This window comes from Phragmites australis, chromosome 13 (genome assembly GCF_958298935.1).
Source record: "Phragmites australis chromosome 13, lpPhrAust1.1, whole genome shotgun sequence".
Classification (NCBI taxonomy): Eukaryota; Viridiplantae; Streptophyta; class Magnoliopsida; order Poales; family Poaceae; genus Phragmites; species Phragmites australis.
Window position 1 is genome coordinate 27,630,363 of NC_084933.1, and position 18,188 is coordinate 27,648,550.

General features: G+C 43.9%; 2 protein-coding genes across 3 annotated transcripts; both read right to left on the reverse strand.

Annotated features, from left to right (window-relative positions):
• Nucleotides 1-513: 513 nt before the first annotated feature.
• On the reverse strand, nt 514-6,157 carry LOC133888038 (26S proteasome non-ATPase regulatory subunit 1 homolog A-like). The gene is made up of 13 exons (XM_062328132.1): nt 5,879-6,157; nt 4,638-4,701; nt 4,453-4,558; nt 4,246-4,357; nt 3,996-4,164; nt 3,707-3,841; nt 3,282-3,625; nt 3,050-3,185; nt 2,721-2,969; nt 2,420-2,640; nt 2,087-2,345; nt 1,182-1,925; nt 514-1,032 (listed from the first exon to the last, which is right to left on the reverse strand). Exons 1-13 carry the CDS (start codon nt 6,025-6,027, stop codon nt 697-699), a joined length of 3,024 nt encoding a protein of 1,007 aa, XP_062184116.1. The 5' UTR covers nt 6,028-6,157; the 3' UTR covers nt 514-696.
• Nucleotides 6,158-12,309: 6,152 nt separating this feature from the next.
• On the reverse strand, nt 12,310-16,664 carry LOC133887989 (serine/threonine-protein kinase STY13-like). Of its 2 annotated transcripts, none has more exons than XM_062328062.1 (3): nt 16,412-16,664; nt 14,886-15,888; nt 12,310-13,014 (listed from the first exon to the last, which is right to left on the reverse strand). In XM_062328062.1, exons 2-3 carry the CDS (start codon nt 15,797-15,799, stop codon nt 12,675-12,677), a joined length of 1,254 nt encoding a protein of 417 aa, XP_062184046.1. In that variant the 5' UTR covers nt 15,800-15,888; nt 16,412-16,664; the 3' UTR covers nt 12,310-12,674. The 2 variants fall into 2 exon arrangements, with proteins under 2 accessions (XP_062184046.1, XP_062184047.1); XM_062328063.1 differs by having other exon boundaries at nt 16,397-16,664.
• Between the last annotated feature and the right edge of the window lie 1,524 nt (nt 16,665-18,188).

The window sequence follows — 18,188 nt, forward strand, 5'->3', positions numbered from 1 at the left end:
GGAATTTTTCATGGAAGTGCAGACCCTGAAACGATGAGTAGTGGTAAGAAGATTGAACAAATGGTTGATGTATTGCACGCAATGCTTCTGGGCATGATACCAACCCTGAGCCAGAAAAGGACAGAAGACGCGAGCAGGGTGCCCTCGGCCAAAGTTGAGAAGGACCCACCAGGGGCAAGAAGTTCCACGTCGAATTCTAAAGATTCTGGTGCCACAGGCAGGATCCTCCGGGGTTCCAGCCCCAGATCCGAATGCTGCTACTCCTCCCAAGAATAAACTTCTGAAAGATTGGTGAGAGAGCTTTGTAGATTGGGGCTAACATGTAACGCTGCACATTTTTATCCCCGTGGTCACTGTCTTGTAAATCTAACAAATGCATGTAAATATATCCCTGCTCCTAACGTTGCCTGAATTATTCGTACCGTCCTCATAGTTCTCTTGTTTTGTCAGTCGAGAGCAGAGACGGGTTCTACTCTTATGATAACATCACAGGAAAAAGATAGCAGGCAGGGCTTTATGACTCCCGACGTCCCCGTCCTATATATAACTCCAAATTCAAGTAATTTCTCTACTGAAGATTCTACAATGTTTCCAACCAACAACAAATTTCCACACACTACTACATACTCAAAAAAGAATTAAGCAAAGCTTGATTTGTAAGTTCAGACCACCAATACAAACCTCTACGAATCCAGCCTACGAGGTGTACTCAAAGGGTTGAGGCGGCTGCGGCTCATCATCTATGGCCATGGCAGATGATCCTGTCCCCTGTTGGCCTGCAGTGGCTGCAGTGTTGCCCGTGCTTGCTGCCACTGTAGAGGGGGCATCGGTCAGTGCAAGGACCTCAGCCTCAGTGGGCTGCAGGTCTCGGAGGAGGATGAATCCAGACGGAGCAGGTTTCACAGGGACATATCGACTGCTTTCCAGGAACTTGATGAACTTCTCCTGGGCAGGGATCACACGAGCTGGGTTGGTCAGGAGCTGATATGTTGGTTCTGGTTCAGGAGCCTTCTTCTCTGCAGCATTATCAACCTTGGAACAAAGATCGAGGCACGTAAGTTGATGTTGACTACAAATATCTTTAGATATGGCTCTATGCAGCTTATTTAAAAGAGCAAACTCGTCTAGATTAGTCTTATTCGTGGATGTTAACACAAATGAAGGAAAAGGTAATTCATTACCTGCATTGCATCAGCATCCTTCTCCTGAGTTTTAGCTCCCTTGCCTGAAGTAGAACCAGAAGCCTCTTCCGTGGTCTTCTCCTGGTTAGCTTTGCTTTCTGCGTCCTTCTTTGCCCTAGATTTTGCCTTGGCATAAGTTGACAAAATGGCTGTTGGCAGCTTCACTGCTGAAGTTGTAGTCTGCTGAGTGGTCGGTTTGGGGTACTCGAAGAGGGATGGTTTAGCATGTGATATGAAATCAAACTTCGGCACTTTCAGGTCAGAGTTGAGCCCGATGAAGGCTGTTGGCGAGAAGGCCAGGCTGATGAAATATTGGAGAGGATACCAGTACCAGAACTGACTGAAAACGGCAAGACCAACCACAGCAGTGAGTTTGTCATGCTTGTTCCTTGAGAGGAGTTTGATTGTGACATTCCTACCACCAGCATCAAGAATACCAGAAGCTAGTATGGCCCCCATTTTGCTCATGGTGTCCTCATGCTTGTCAAGAATGATCTTTTCCAACTGATGCCTGAATGTTCCAACACGAGAATCAAAGGATTCATTAGTTTGGATCATAACCATTGCCATGGCAATGAGAGCTCCCTGGCGCACAAAGTCAACGACGTCTGATGTAAGAGGCTCCAACAAGGAAATCGCATCACTTAATCCGCTTCCTGCACACGATATCCCAACAGCTAAAGCTGCACCATAGCGAACATGTGGGTTGTATGATTCAGAGAGAAGGGACACAATTCTTGGAGTCTGCAGAATTACAAAAGAAGATGTAAGGTGTGGATAAAAAAAGTATTGATGTTTGCGGAAGAAAGTTCATGTATGTTTATTAATGGAAATGGAATTGGTTAAAATGCATCTAGTTAAACATGAAGGTAACTAAAGGTAATCTGGCATTTAATTCCATAAACCTGATCGGGTTCATTGTATAGAACAAATCCAAGAGCCATAACTGCAGTCCTCCGAACATCATCACTGACATCCGATACAGCAAAATGCAGCAGCTGGTGGATGGCTTTGTTGTTTGCAGTTCCCCTGTAGGCCAGAGCCAATGCGTACATACCACCGTAACGTAATATGGGATCTTGGTCTCTAGTCATTTGTTCAATCAAGGTGTCTGCTTCCTCTTCCCTGCCATATACCGTCAAAGCGATGCCAAGTGACAAACCCCTAGAGAGAGACAGAAAAAGAAATGTCAGAACAGTGCGCTTCTTGAGAAAGTAGAGTAATTGAACAGTACTGACCTTATAATCTTTTCGTGTTGAGTATCATGTGCATAAGCAAGCATCTCACTAGCCTTCTCGCTGGCGGTCCCAACCATGAGCAAGCCCATGCCAATACCAGCTGCCTCACCTGCCACAGCACTGTCTGTGTAAAGGACATTCTTTATGTCCTCATATATCTCCTCATCTGCTGTGCCCAAAGCTGCAAGCCCAAGTCCCAAACATGCACCGTGCTGGATGACCTGTATGACATTGGTTTGGAGTTAGCAAGATTTACATTAAATAAATAACAAGACAAAAAGACAGAAGAAACAATAATCACCTCAGCACTGGTGTTGCGAAGACTTTCACGGAGGAATTGTTTGATTCCTTCACCATGATTCGCATGAATCAGACCTAGCGCATAGAGTGCACCACCTTCTGAATATGGACTGCCACCACCAACTGAACCACTTTGAGGCAGGTAGGGGGCCATCAATGCCCGGCCTTGTTGAAGGTGGCCTCTATGAATGACGCCTAGTCCAGCAGTTGCACTGAATTTTGCCCAATTGGTTGCCCTGCTTAACCACTCCTGCAACACAATACCAACATGAGACAGTGCAATGGCTAAAATCGCTACATGATGCTCAGGCAGAAAGTAAAAACAAGTACCAGGTTCTCTCTCAGGAAGGTATCTACAGTAGTTCCTGCATGCATCATTGCATTGGAACATATAGTTGCACTGTGGCAAACACTGTTCCTCATTTCCACAGCCTGCTTTATTGTTTTAAGAATTAAAAGATCGGACCTGTTGAAACAAACAACCCCACCAAATCAGTATCAGGTAGAAAAGGCATACACTCACAGCCAGTTGTCACCATTTAGCAAGTAACAACTACTTTACCTATTGTGGCTATATAGAAATTGCAACGTCAGCTGAATAGAAGTCTCCCCTGATAGTATTCCTTTAATTTTTATAAGCCTGTCGGCATGCGCTACCTCATTCAGATCCACAGTGTGAGCACTTCCATTCGGTGTAGTTGTGTCATCTCTCATCTGAACATCTCCAGCTGGTTCTGTGCTTGTACCCACACTGGCAGTTTGATCATCTTGTAAAGCTGACCCACTGTCATGGTTAGATGTCACAGGAGTTTGTGAGACCAAACGATTCCTCACATTCAAAAGGAAGGCCTGATTTTCATTCTCAACAAGATCGAAAGCAATTTGATACGCGAGGAGAGCATCATCCTGGAGAATGAGCATAATATCTTGAGTAAGTAACTGCAAATGCCATCAAATAATGCAAAAGAACAAAGAACAAAGATGCACCTTGCTTCCCGAAAGCAGCTTGCCCAATATGCTTGCAACAGTTTCAGGCTCATCCAAAAACATAAGACACTGGCAAATGCTCAGATAATCTGGATTTGGCAAAGTTTGGTATATTTTAACAAGACAGCGGAGAACCTGTAAAGAATGAGGTATTTGATCAGTTAGTTATTATTTTATTTTAGCAGTATTTACTATACGCCAGAAACAGGGACACAACTCTAAAAATGCCTTGCATTTCCATCCAACATAACTAAAATAAGAACTGGGGTGTGTTGTAACATGCTTGTACCTCAAAGCGATATTCACGGTGATTAACATATTGATGAGAAAGGTTGATGCAATATGATAGAGCCCCTTGAATATTATCACACCGAACAATTGCTTCCTCCAGCTTATCCAGCCTCCTGCATTCAACAGCCATACCCATGGCCTGTTGATATTTCCCATCAAGGATACACCTAAAACAAAGAATAAACATTAGGTGAATAACTCATCTGATAGGCTGACAGATATCACCAAACAATATGATATTATCATACTTTTCAAGCATCCTCTCCACTATGGCCTCTAATCGAGGATCAACACTCTGTTCCTCCTCTGTAGCTTTAGAGGCTCTGATCTTGATACTGGCATATTCATCTAGTGCTTTGGCTGAAAGAGAAAAACCAGCAATTCAACATGACGATCAAACAATATTAGGATAAAAGTAACATCCATAATGACTCAAAACTTAAGACCATTCTCACCTAAAAGAGCATGGGCATAATCAGAATCGTCAGAAACATCAAACAGGGGTCCAGCACCAAGTGCATATGACAGTGAATCATTTAACTCGCCCAAGTAGTAAAACACCTACATGATATACATAACTATAGTGTTAAAAATACCAAATGAGCTTTTCATAGAAATTTAAAACCATATAATGTAATACCTTAGAAACAACTAATGCTGCAAGCTGCCTCTGATCAAACTCCTCATCTTCATACAAGCTCTCACTGCAGGGAAAAAGGAACAATTGGAAACAAATTATGGACTTAAACTATTCAAAATTCAAGAAAAAGGCGCACTTAATGCTTCTCCAGTCATGAACATTAATCAATCATCTTCACACAACAAAAAAGCTCCATGAAGTTAATTTTCTATATGTTCCCATCCTAAAGTATCTAGCTCCACAAACTAAATCCAAACTAAAAATAATGCTCCTATGTATCAAAAAGGCAAATAGCATCAATGGAACATAAGCATATAATGAAATCTAGCTAGGTGAATAACAATTACAAACAGAAATCAAAGTTAAATCGCAAACGAAGCGGTTCTCCTAGTGGAACAAGCATTCCAGAAACAAGAAATTTATAATATTAAAAAAAGAAACAACTGTCAAGATACACAACCACCTACGAACCACCATGTTAACATATTGCAACCAAACTATGCATTACTGAACAGCAGGAGGAAAGTCCCTATTTAATTAAAAAAAAACTGATGAAGGAAAAGGATAAGCATGCATTCATTTTCCTGTAGTCTGTCAAAACCAAGCCCATCCTCACTTAATAGTTCATATAATATTTCCCCAAGTATATCAAAACGCAACAACAATTACAAACTGTAATCCTTCCCTCCATGAAAGTTCAATGTTTTCTGATTTACCACCCCTCTTTAGCTCACTCTTACTGATATTCCCTTCTCTTTTTTTTTACCATAAACAGCTTGACCTATCCACCAAAACCCTTGCAAAATCCAAGCAAGGGCATGAAAGTGCAGAAAGTTCAATTTTTTACGTGGTGTACCCATCGATGCACAAGAATTACCATGAAAAGTATGACCTTTCGGTTCAAATTCTACATATTCCTCCTACAGAGCACAAACACCGCATTGACCCTCCAGAATCACGCCCCCCCCCCCCCCCCCCCCAAAAAAAATTAACAGATCAGAACCTACGGTTCCCCCGCACAAACGCCAGATCGAACTGAACAAATCGCGCAACAGCAACAGCATCTAGGGCAACCTCCCCTCCATAGTTTTCATCAAACACAGAGGCAGATCGAAACACTGAGAAGTCCAGCCAAGCCACGGCTACCCGAACGAATCCCACGAACACAGCAGCGACAGCGGCGGCAACTATGTACGCGTAGCGGAAGCCAAGGAAGAGGAGGCAGGAGAGGTGGGGCTCACATGGCGGGAACGCTGGTGGAGATCTCGGGCCAGAAGAGGTGGACGACGGAGTTGAGGCTTGCGAGCGCGTGCAGCTTCAGCTCCGCCGCCGGTTCCTGCAGCATCGCGAGGAGCCCGCTGGCGGAGCTTACAGTCGCCACCGCCGCCATGGCCGCCTCTGCCGTCCGTACGCCGCCGCCGCCGCCGCCGCCGAGGAGGAGCGAGGGTTTGGGTGTCGTCGCGAGTTTGCTTGGTTGGATGAGTCGGCGACGACAAGGGAAGGCGAAAGTGTTTGGTTGGAGAGAGGCGAGCTGAATGATTCTACTTATATATTTAAGTATCAAATAATTTTATTTATATATAAATATTTGGTTAGTGAGTGAGCTAAATATTTATTCGCTCCGTCTCATCCTGTCTAAGAAGCATGAGGTGTGATTTGCAGATATAGGGAGATATAGGGACGACGTGAGGGATTTTTTGTTAATGTAATCAGACTCGAAGGATATAAAAAATCAGAATGTAATGCAATGAACAATTTCAAACAAAAATAAGAGTTCGGATAAGCCTTCGACGTGCTCAGCGTTGTGTTTGAGCAACCATTTCACTTAGAGGCATATCTTAGATTTAGGGTTTACCAAGACTATACGAGGATAGGTGAAAACAAGTGTAGCGACGTGGCCAGTTGTGGGTTTAGGGAGGATAGAAGGTGCTAGTGAAATGCAATAGGCAACGATTAAGAATTGAGCAAAGGGCCGGCATCGTAAAAAGGAGAATGGAAGAGAAATGTCAAGATGCGGCTATAAGCAATGATAATGTGGCCTTTTGAAAAGTGATGGAAAGATAGCATAAGCAGTCTCAAAAATTGTGTGTGCGAGGTAAGCTAACATGGCAGCAGCGGTGTTCTACTGAAAATGATAGTAATCGTTATTTGTGCAAGACTTATCATCATCTTCCTTTAGATTTTATTGACATTTTTATTGGAATTTACCATTATCTTTGCTTTATTCATGAGTAACTAAAGATTAAATTGCAATGACTGTTCGATAGAGTGTGACAAAGTAGAAAGTATTGTTTTGTCTTTTGAGAAGGAGATCATTATAATGAGTTATTATCATCATCGTTGTTAAAGATTCAATCATAGTGTTAGCATCCTCCAAAGCCAGCGATGGGGCTGGTTGGGCAGTAACCCAACCTATCAAATGTTGTAATGGAGAAATTTTTTGCACCAGTGTCGTGAATATCAATCACTATTGATTATTGAAATATGTGCATTGCACATTCGAAGAAAACTATCATTATTTGCGTGAACTTAGATGTCACACGTGAGCACAAGTGTTTATCCTATCTTCTACTTATTCCTGACTTCGTCACATATTTCTGGTTTCACCTCTGGACTACGCTATTTTGGTTTGCTCTTTATGAACGGGGAGATGGCTAATAAATTAAGAAAAGGACTGAAGTTAACACTGAGCATATTAAAGGCCCTTTCATGTAAATTGTAAAATATGCATGGGAACAATTGAGTGACGAGGCCACGAGGGCGTCATCGCAATTCTCCATGTGAGCTAAATTTTTCGGTCTCCTTTATCCTGTCACTCATCAGTCTGCAGACCCAATTTCACCTTTGTCAAATCTGCCCGCATGACTTGGAACAAGGACAGGTATTTCTTCGTAACATAGGATCCTTCACAAAGCTTCCATTTTTACGGACACGTTTGATCAGTTCAGCTGTCAATCGTAAGGTGATTTTAAGCAATCATTATATTTGTTTGATTTCTTCAAATATGAAGCCGTCGTTTTACCTAAGATTCTGAAACTGCTATTTGTAATCCATTAGGCGGCACCGTCAGAACCCCGCAACTGTACTCTCTTGGATGCAGAATTGTAAATATCGATAGAGAGAGGGGTAGGGCAGAGACCACACTCGGCACTAGGGGCGCCATTTATATAGGCTAAGAGGCCAAGTATGTACAGGATACAGCCGTATACAAAACTATCAAAGATAGCTATCTAAGTTAGGTCATCTATAGCTGTACAATCTAAACAAAACAAGAAGATTGTCTCTAATACCCACCCACAGTCACAGCATTAGCCTATCGAACGCAAAGACCGTAATGAAATTCTATGAACAATGGCGATGGCAGGCCTTTGATCATCACATTGGCGAATTGATGAGAAGAAGGCATATGAAGCACACACACTTGGCTAAGGGACACCTTCTCACAAACGAAGTGAATATCAATCTCGATGTGCTTTCGTACGACGATGTTGAACCGGGTTCATCGACATGTAGACGGCACTGATGTTGTCGTAGTACATGACAGTGGCAAAGGCGAGTGGATGGTGGAGCTCCTGCAAAAGGTGGCGGATCCAGCAATACTCAGCAATGACATGTGCGACAACCTGATATTCAACCTCAACGCTGAAGCGAGACATAGTCATCTAGCGCTTATTCAACCTCAACGCTGAAGCGAGACATAGTCATCTAGCGCTTGGAGGACCATGAGATCAGGTTGTCACCAAGGTAGACATAGTAGCCTGAGGTAGAACGATGAGAGTTCGAGCAACCAGCTTAGTCGATGTCAGAGTAGGAAGTGAGCGAGGACGTCAAAGAGCAACTGGGATGGAGACCAAAGTCGAGGGTGCCTTTGACATACCGCAGAATGTGCTTGACAAGCGCGAGATGGGGTTTGTGCGGATCATGCATGTAGAGCCACACTTGCTAGACAACATATGCCAAGTGGGGCTGAGTGAGTGTCATGTATTGGAGGGCACCCGCAAAGCTGTGGTAGTCAAAAGGATCGAAGATAGGTTGACCATCTGAAGCGAAAAGCTTCGATCGACTATCCACAAGAGTCGACGTGGCATGGCATTCAGTCATGTCGGCATGCTGGAGAAGGTAGACGATGTACTAACACTGGGAGAGGAACAAGCATGTCGTGGAACACTTGACGAAGATGTCGAGGAAGAAGGATAACTCCCTGAGGTCCATCATTGCAAACTTAGTGTGAAGATGGCTCATCAGGTGGTGCAGAAGCTCAGTTAAGGAGGCAGTGATGATGATGTCATCGACGTACAGAAGAAGGTATGCCAGGTCAAAGCTCTCCTTAAATATGAAGAGCGACGTGTCAGAGGACGAAGGAACAAATCCCAAGGTGCTAAGGTAGGATGCAAAGTGTTGGTACCAGGCATTGGGAGCTTGTTTGAGGCCGTAAAGAGACTTCTGCAAGAGACAGACATGATTAGGTGTTGATGGATCGATGAAGCCGGGTAGTTGTTGACAGTAGATCGGTGCATCAAGTGTTCCATGGAGGAAGACGTTCTTTATTCAAGTTGATGAATCGACCATGAGCGAGAGGCTGCAATGCTCAGGACAACTTGGATTGTAGCGGGCTTGTGCTTGAAGATCCATGGCACCCTAGCCAATTCCACTTGTGCTTGAAGACCCACTTGCCAGTGATGACATTAGCACTGCGAGGTCGTGGAATGAGAGTCCAAGTGTGAGTGTCCATTAGAGCACGGAACTCGTCAGTCATCATGGTATGCTAATTGGAATTGGCTAAGGTGCGATGATAGTTGGCAAGGATCGGCGACATGAACTCGTGCATAGAAAATAGGTTAAGGTGGTCCAATGGTTTGAAAATGCGATGGAGCCGTGGGTGACCATGCGATGATGAGAAGGTGATGCCGATGGCTTAGCTGTTGTTGGAAGCAGTGCAGGAGCAGTGGGTGCCACCGGGGAGGAGCTGCACGTGTTGAGGAGTGTGAAGCACTCAATAATGTTGGGGAAGACAGGACATTCGTGCTTGGTGGTGAAGGCTGCGTGAGCGATGAGGGCACACGCAAGGCGCGTGCTGGAGTGGATGGCAAGCCGTGTCCTCTGTCTAAGGACATGGGCGAGGCAGTGTGTGGCACAACTGTCACAGACAGCCAAGCGGGAGGCTCAGCCTCGTACGTAGCCGGATGGGGCGCGCTAGGTGCTCCGAGCACACGCGCATGGGACATGCAAGCGGATCTGGTGTAGGAGTCTAACATCATAGAAGAGGAAGTCGTCGGGGATAGTAGAAAGTCCTGAGACGTGTCGCAGGATTTCCTGAAACGAAAAGGAAAAATCATTTCATTGAAGACGACGTGTTGGGAGATAATAACCCAGCGGGTTGTGAGATCGAGGCAGCGATATCCTTTATGGGAAGAGGGATAGCCGATGAACGCATAAGCAAAGGAACGTGGAGACAATTTATGCGGAGTGGTGGAGGAGATACTATGGTAGCATAAGCAACCAAAGACACGAAGGTTGTCGTAGGAAGGCTGCCATTTGTGGTGTTTATGGAACAGAGTGGTGTTTGATGCTGTGGAAGATGGTTGGCGATTCAAGATGTGTTGCGGCAGCGAGAGCTTCGACCCAATAGGAAGCCGGCATAGAGGCATGGAAGAGCAAGGTACGCACAACATTGTTGATGGTGTAAAGCATGTGCTCGGCCTTGCCGTTTTGTGGCGAGGTGTATGGACACGAGAGGTGAAGGAGAACATTGTGCTGCAACAAAAAAGACGTGGTGGTCGAGTTAAGGAACTCAGCGTCATTGTCAACTTGAATGGCCTTAATAGACACACAAAATTGAGTTGATACATAAGTATGAAAGTGGACAAGTGTAGTGTGCACATCTTATTTTCGTTTGAGTGGAAAGGTCCAGTAAAATTGGGAAAATCATCAAGCACAACTAAATAATATTGATAACTAGAATTGCTAGCAACGGGGGATGTCCACACATCACAATGAATTAACTCAAAGGAAAACAAAGTATAAGAGGTGGAAGTGTGAAATGGAAGACGCACATGTTTGCCTGGCTAACATGCATGACAGAGACGAGGCGACTCTTTATTACACACTATGAAATTCAAATTTTGTAGCTTGCTGAGGATGATATGGCTAGGATGACCAGGTCGTTGGTGCCAAAACGTAGCAGGGGCGACGACAGAGATGTGGGCGTGATGCAATACAGAAGGTGCGGCTGGGGGTATGGTGTAGAGATCCCCATCGCTATTGCTACGAGAAATCATGAGCTGTGTCCTGATGTCCTTAATAGAGAAACCACGAGAGTCAAATTTGATGGAACACATATTATCACGAGTGAATTTGCAAATGGAAATCAATTTTTTAATAAGAGAGGGAACAAAAAACATTGTTTAGTGCAAAGTGAGAAGGAGTGTGTTGCCATGGAAAGAAACAGGAACACGGGAGCTATTGCCAACTGTGATAATGGAAGGATGGGTAAGAGGGAGAGGTCCTGAAATATACCTTCCTCGGACGCCATGTGGGAGGTGGCACCGGTGTCCGCGACCTAACCTGCCTGGGAGACAGGGGAGAGGTTGTTGAGGGCAGCGATCAAGCTGGCCTGATCCCACTATGAAGTGGGAACCTAGGTCGTCGGAGGTGCACAGAGTTGGAACGGGGCATACAGGGCGTGGTACGCTTGCGGAGCACGACCAAGGATGCATACACCGTTTGGTTGGCACCACTGCATGATGCTCGAAGGTACTGCCCATGGAGGAAATAGATCAGAGGGCGGGTCGGCTGGGGCAGTGCAGCGTTGGAGAAACAGAATGTGTTTGTTCGTTCATCCTCCAAGCAGAATAGATGCCGATGATGTGGACAACAAGATGCCACGTGCAATTTTCTCTTGCCGCAGTTGCTACCTTTTTTATGTTCTTCCATCGAGCAAGTATGCTCTGTTGTTTCACACGTGAATCCGATGACGAGCCCGCCGAAAAGATTTCCGACGACGGACAGGACATCAAACGGTCATCTTTTCGAGGAAAGGCAGCAGCATCATATCAGGTAGTACTGTTTACCACTTGTGTGCAGGGCGAAGTCAATCGCAGCGCCTGATGTACAACCGGCTGGCTTGGCCGTTCTCATTGCAGCCTCGTCCGGTCAAAGTGTGGAAGTGTCAAGTCCGAGAATCGTGTGATTGCAGTCGATGTCGCGCACCGTACTGCCGTTGACGTTGGTGCTTACGGCGAATGGGCCTTAGCTGACCTGCTGACGCCTGACGGACATGAGCCCAAGAGGATGGCGATCTCCGCGGCAGCAGTCAGCGCGAGACCACCCAACGGTTCGCACAGTAGTCGCGCGGCCGCAGCATCTCTCTCTCTCTCACACACAATCTTTGTACAGCTTACAGTTGAATCACTACTATTCTCTTTAGTCATTTCATTGTTTTTCCCCAGCAACCTGTTCATCTCAATTATGCCGGAGTTAACAGACGAAGAAAGGATATATACCAAGCTCATTCAATATTGTTATGGTGTTACTTTATTTCAGTAGCACATTACTGATTCCACCAGTAACCAAAAGCTGTACAAAAAAAATACGTGAACCTTAGTGTCTATGGAGGCGACGCCTCCCTTCAGCCGATTCGGTGAAGGACAGCCACTATCAGAACTCTTGCCAGTGGTACAAAGCCATACCAGGAAATTATACATTATGCTATATACTCTGAAGCAACAAAGCGTTTGTGCATATTCCAGCAGGAGGGTTATAACACATGAACAAAGCAACAGGAACACAAGAATAGGAACCCTGCATGATGTTTTGACAAGAGGACATAGGCTAGCCCTAAAACATCTCAAGAGTCTGAAAACGCAAATTAGGTATATTCTAAGAAGAGGAATATTTGAAAGACATCAAGCTTACACCTGAGTATATACACACATCCATACACTCAGGTGGATTTTCTACTTCAGCTGAGCAGAGTCTATGATAAATACACTCAATTATGCTTCCATGAGGCTGTTTTCAGCTCTCCTTTTGTCTGATTCAGTCGGTTGTCATTGGTTGGGAGATGCAACACCGAAACCGGGCCTTGCGGACAGTGCTCAGGATCTCCATCTCAGCATGCTCCAGCATCCTGACAACTTCAGTGAATGGCGGACGGACATCGGGGTTCGGATCCCAGCACCTGGTCATGATCTCGCCGAGGGTGGGCAGGCAGTCCTGGGGTATGGCTGGACGGACACCCTTGTTCACCACAGCAAAAGCAGCTTGTACAGCTGTCATGTTAGCAAAAGGGAGCATGCCGGTTATGAGCTCCCACAGCACAATGCCGAAGCTGTAGACATCGACTTTCTGGTCGTATGGCCTGTGCTGAATCATCTCTCTGCAAGATAAAAATAAGGTGAACACATCTTGAATCAACTTGTTACAATGGTGTTAATCATATAAACGCAAATGATCTTAACTTCAAACAATATAAAACCTCTGGGCTTATAGCCTGCCAAAAGGCATCATAAATTTCATAATGTACTGCCATGGAAGTAAAGAACATGAGCTCCCACCCCAAGGTAGGATTCTCAGCAGTAGGTTACTGGTTAGGTCAAACTATGTGTTTATGTGAAATCACTGTTCCAAATTGTGTTTGAAATGTTCATCTTTAAAAAATGTACTTATTGCAAACGATACAACAGACTCACATGCATAGCATGGCAAGCGGAGTAGTTGACCACACGGCAGAAATGGTAACTGAAATATTTTTAGATATATTAAAGTGTTTTGTGTTGTTTACCACGTGCTGTATTTGGCATAATTTTAAAATAAAAGGCATATACTTTTGCCATGGGGACATGCTGCAGAGAATATGCTACCTGCCATAGTGCCATCTGCTAGGGGGTCATCTAAACACTGATATTTTTTCCCGCCAGGCCACCACAAACATTTTAGAATCTTGCAACAAAAAAAAGGCAATAGCCCAATATAATACAGCGAGATGCCATCCATTTTAACTAAAAACCAGTCTTGATATCCACTTATCCAGTAACTACCACCTTTCCAGCTAAAATTTTTATTTTTCCATGGTCAAATGAGATATTTAGCATAAAAATGGATAGGTCCTAGGCTCATGGGACACATTCAGAAATCAGAACATATTAAATCCATAATAAGCTGAGAGGGCATGTGGCATGTGCTGCGCGCATAGTTCCTTATTTCAGGGACCTCTGGGTATGGACATTCAAGGCGAAACACCTCAGATTGGACCTTGGAGATATCCATGCATGTGACTTGCGTGTTTAAACCATTAAATCTTACACACAAAGTAAATCGAGCTAGAGCAATTCAGTTAAATAGCAAGACCAGTTGGACCTTAAAACAATCTAGTTAGGAGCAGAAAAATGAAGAGGACTATCCCTGCAAATAAAAATAAAACAAATACAAAGTAGAGTAGTGCGAGCCAAGTTGGTTTAGATCATCCTGCCATGTCTCGAAATAGCTATAATCCACTTAATACGGTGATCACATGTATTGTTGATTTAATTATTTCGTATATCCAAAAAGATGGCTTATAGTTTTGGAACATTGGATCAAAAGATAATCAAGTACCAAAAAACCATAACCATTGGTTTATTGAAATCTGGCATGTTCAAATGACTTACATGTAAGCATCAACATAATATTCTTAGGTGAAAGTAGATAGTAGTAACTGTCTAACAGGAATTCTACTTGAGAGCATTTAAGACGCTGAAGACTCTACAGCAGATGGTGTTGTAAGAGCATTCTTTTTCTCGAGAGTGGTCTTTTTAACATCTGAAGTTGAAGATCAAATAATTGTATTGCAGATGAAAGATAGCGATGTAATTTAGTTTTCAGTTTCTGCGTTACTAGTTACTACAGCCGGAGATAACAGTGTGATAAACCCACATCTATTCTAGGATCAAAGCTCTATTAAATATCCAAACACAAAGCATTAATTCACAGTCCTTCTATGCCAAAGCAGCCTCCAGCCTCAACAAGTCAATGCAGCAAAAAAAGAAAAAAGTTGCAAAGTTGTCAATGAAAATAAATCCTGGATAGCATCATATGATCGCCCCCATAAAATTTTAAAAACCTACTATCTGGAAGCGCTTGATCCATACTTTCATACTCTTGATTAATGCTGATGTTCAATAATAAAAACACAATTTACTTAATTAGACTAAAATATTGGGTAGTTAACAAGCACTGTAAACAGAATTAATGTCAGTTTGTTCAACTTACGGGGCCATCCAACGGTAGGTTCCTGTTTCAGGTGTCATCCCCTCAGTTTTTACTTCAATCCGAGCAACTCCAAAGTCTGCTATCTTAATAGATTTATCACCAGAAATTAAGAGGTTGTCTGACTTTAGATCCCTATGAATGAACCCAAGACCATGCACATAGGCCATCCCCCTTGCAACATCCAAAGCTTGCTTCACCGCCAGTTTTAGAGGAACTGACCTGTTCTGCCTCTTTGTCAGAAACTGCCTAACTGATCCACCCTTTGCATACTCTGTCACAATGCACCAAACCATCGGTTTCCTGCATGCTCCAATAAATTTAACTATATTCGGGTGCCTCAAGGTTGCAAGCATCATAACTTCTTGCACAAACTGCTGCTCCATTAACCCGGCTCTCTCTGGATCAGCCTCTGGCCTCTCCAAAAGTTTAATGGCGACATCTTCACCATTGTAGGTACCCCTGTAGAGCTTCCCAAAGGCACCCTGTGCAAAGGGCATTCCCATGTGGAGCTTAACCAAATCAATTGTCCACTCCTCGTAATTCTTGAGTGTCTCAGTTGGGTACCTTGGGTCCATCAACGCCTGTGCTAGTGCATCATCACTCAAGGCATGAGACACCCGTCCATGACGGAAAATACTGTTGCCACCGACTGAGTAATCGGCTCTCACAGGTCCCTTTAGGCCAGGATGATTGAGCATCCTTGTATGGGAGTCACAAGACCCTACACTACTATTGTCCACAGACATTGCAACGGATCCACCATGTGCGCTGGTCTGAATGCTGTTAAGGCTATCGACCGACATGTTTGAGCCCTCACCAAGCTTCCGGTAGTATGCCATGTCGCAAAAATTCCCGCCATTGTCAAGACCGCCAACACCGCCAATCATGCCGGTGAAATTGGGGCCTTCCACCATTGTGCAGCAATCAAATGTTCTCCCTTTTCTGCCTCTTCACCTCTCGTCCCAAATACCTTCCTCACACGGTTTCCAGGAAAGGCGATAGCCTGCAGAGAGAGAGAGAAAACATCAGAAATAAAACTAACTAGGGTACTACGAGCAGCTGCGAAGCTAAACGATAAGAACTTGGACTAGCAGAGAACCTAAAATCGATATTTCAACATGGAAACACTCAAGAAACGCTTCAAACACCGGAAGCAGCCACCGAACCCATCTCAAACGACTTGGAATGGGAACTTTACCTCCCCAAAAATGCTCAAGCCCACGAATTTAACCAAAAATCCATCAGGCATCCCCGAACTCCCAAGAAAATCATGCGGAACATCTGAAAAGTTGCAACCTTTAGAACGAATCATCAAGACCCCCCCCCCCTACCAACAGAACCACCACCAACAAACAAAACGAAAACGCGCAAAACCAGGTCACCTTTCCTCGCCGAGGACTTAAAAACCAAATCAAACACCAGGAGGCGAATCAGAGACTCCGAAATGGCTCAACTGAGACCAAATCCCAAGCTCAAACCATCACCAGAAACTAAATCAAGCTCGAACGCACCCCATGAAATCCCACCTCGCAAAGGCCACGGTTTCGGGGGATTCGGGGGTCGATCGGGAGAGGGCGGCCGCGTGGAGGTGAGGGCAGTGTCGGTAGACGGCGGCGCGGGCGGAGGAGGCAGCTGGGGACGGAGTTAGAGTGGGGAGACGAGGGCGATGACCAGAGACAGAGGAAAGGAAGAGGAGAGCCGCCTCGAGGAGGGGAGGGGAGAGAGAAGACGAAACGAGTCGAGTCGCCTCTCGCTTTTCCTCTCCTGTAAGTGCGGGGTGTAAATTATTGTAAGTAAATTAGGGGTACTTTTGGTACAGCTTACTGATTTAAATTTTTTAGTGATTCTCTACTAAAGTAATTCGTTGAAATTGATTTTTTAAATAAACTATACAAAAGAAGTGATTATATGGGAAAAGTGATTGAGAGGAAGCTATTTTTTTTTAGCTTCTCAGCTTCTAATTTATTTTAGATAATCATTCATATGGATTCTACTTAGAAAACTAAAAGCTGAAAGCTATTGTTTGACAAAGCTTCTCTTGATTCCAACCAAAAAACTGTTCTAAGAGTTCTGCCAAACAGATCCTATATATGATCGGGTTTCGTAGAAACATTTTTTTTCATATTACGTGTCCTTCTTATTTCTCTCAATTGCATAGGTCAGTTATTGAATCAGAAAATGATAATATAGATTAGAGTCTTATAGAGATATTTCTATGAAGAGTTTTATAAAAAATTTCATTTAAATTATAGGCAATTGTGGGTGAAGGGCGTGTGATTAGTGCACGCTGCTGGGTCAGTTAGTGATTCTCTTATTATACAGGATCCTTCTTATTTCTCTCAATTGCATATGTCAGTTATTGAATTAAAAAATGATAATATAGATTAGAGTCTCATAGAGATATTTCTATGAAGAGTTCTATAAAATTTTTCATTTAAATTATGGGCAATTGTGGGTGAAGGGCGTGTGATTAGTGCACGCTGCTGGGTCAGTTAGTGATTCTCTTATTATACAGGGTCCTTCATATAATTATTTCTTTGCTCTTCTTTTACTCTTTTTTATCTAATAAAAAACTCTAAATTTTGAATAATTTATTCTCTTTTATTATCTATTCTCGTTCTATATTTTTCCGTTTTATTACTGGCTACGAATACGAGACTCGTTTTATTAATAAAATAAATAAAATAGAAAAAACTTAGCAAATAATCTCTTTTTTATCTTATTTAAAATCAAACTAATAATATCACTCTCGATAAATTCGTCCGATAATATTTTCATAGGGTACACAACTTTATATCTTAAATTTTTGCTTAGAGGTGTTACCATGTATATTTAAGTTTTTCTTATAACACATGGACAGTATGATCTGGAAGTTACACCAGCAAAACTGCACCGGTAACAGCAGAAGGCCTCGCTCTTCACACCTGGACAAGCGCCGCGGTTGGTTAAGGCGTCTTCTCCGGCTCAGGCGAGCTCCAGCCTCCAAGAGAAGAGAAGTATGCCAAACCTGGATAACCCGGATGCCTGAGCTGGTCTGTCTCTGCCCCCGTCGTGTGGAACTCTGTATCTACGGAAACGCACAAGGGAAATGCTGGCGCGCTTTTCAGGAGCAATACAAATCGAACACCAACGCATCCGCAACGCTCATCCGAAGAGACTCAAGTCTAGAATTCCAAAGTTACACAAGCCTTTAGGCCAAGTCGAGTGGTGATTGTATCGACTGATACAGTGGCCAATACGGTGACCGTGCGCCTGTAAACGAGCTCCTGCAGCGACAGCTTCTAGTGCTATAGGGATGAGGAG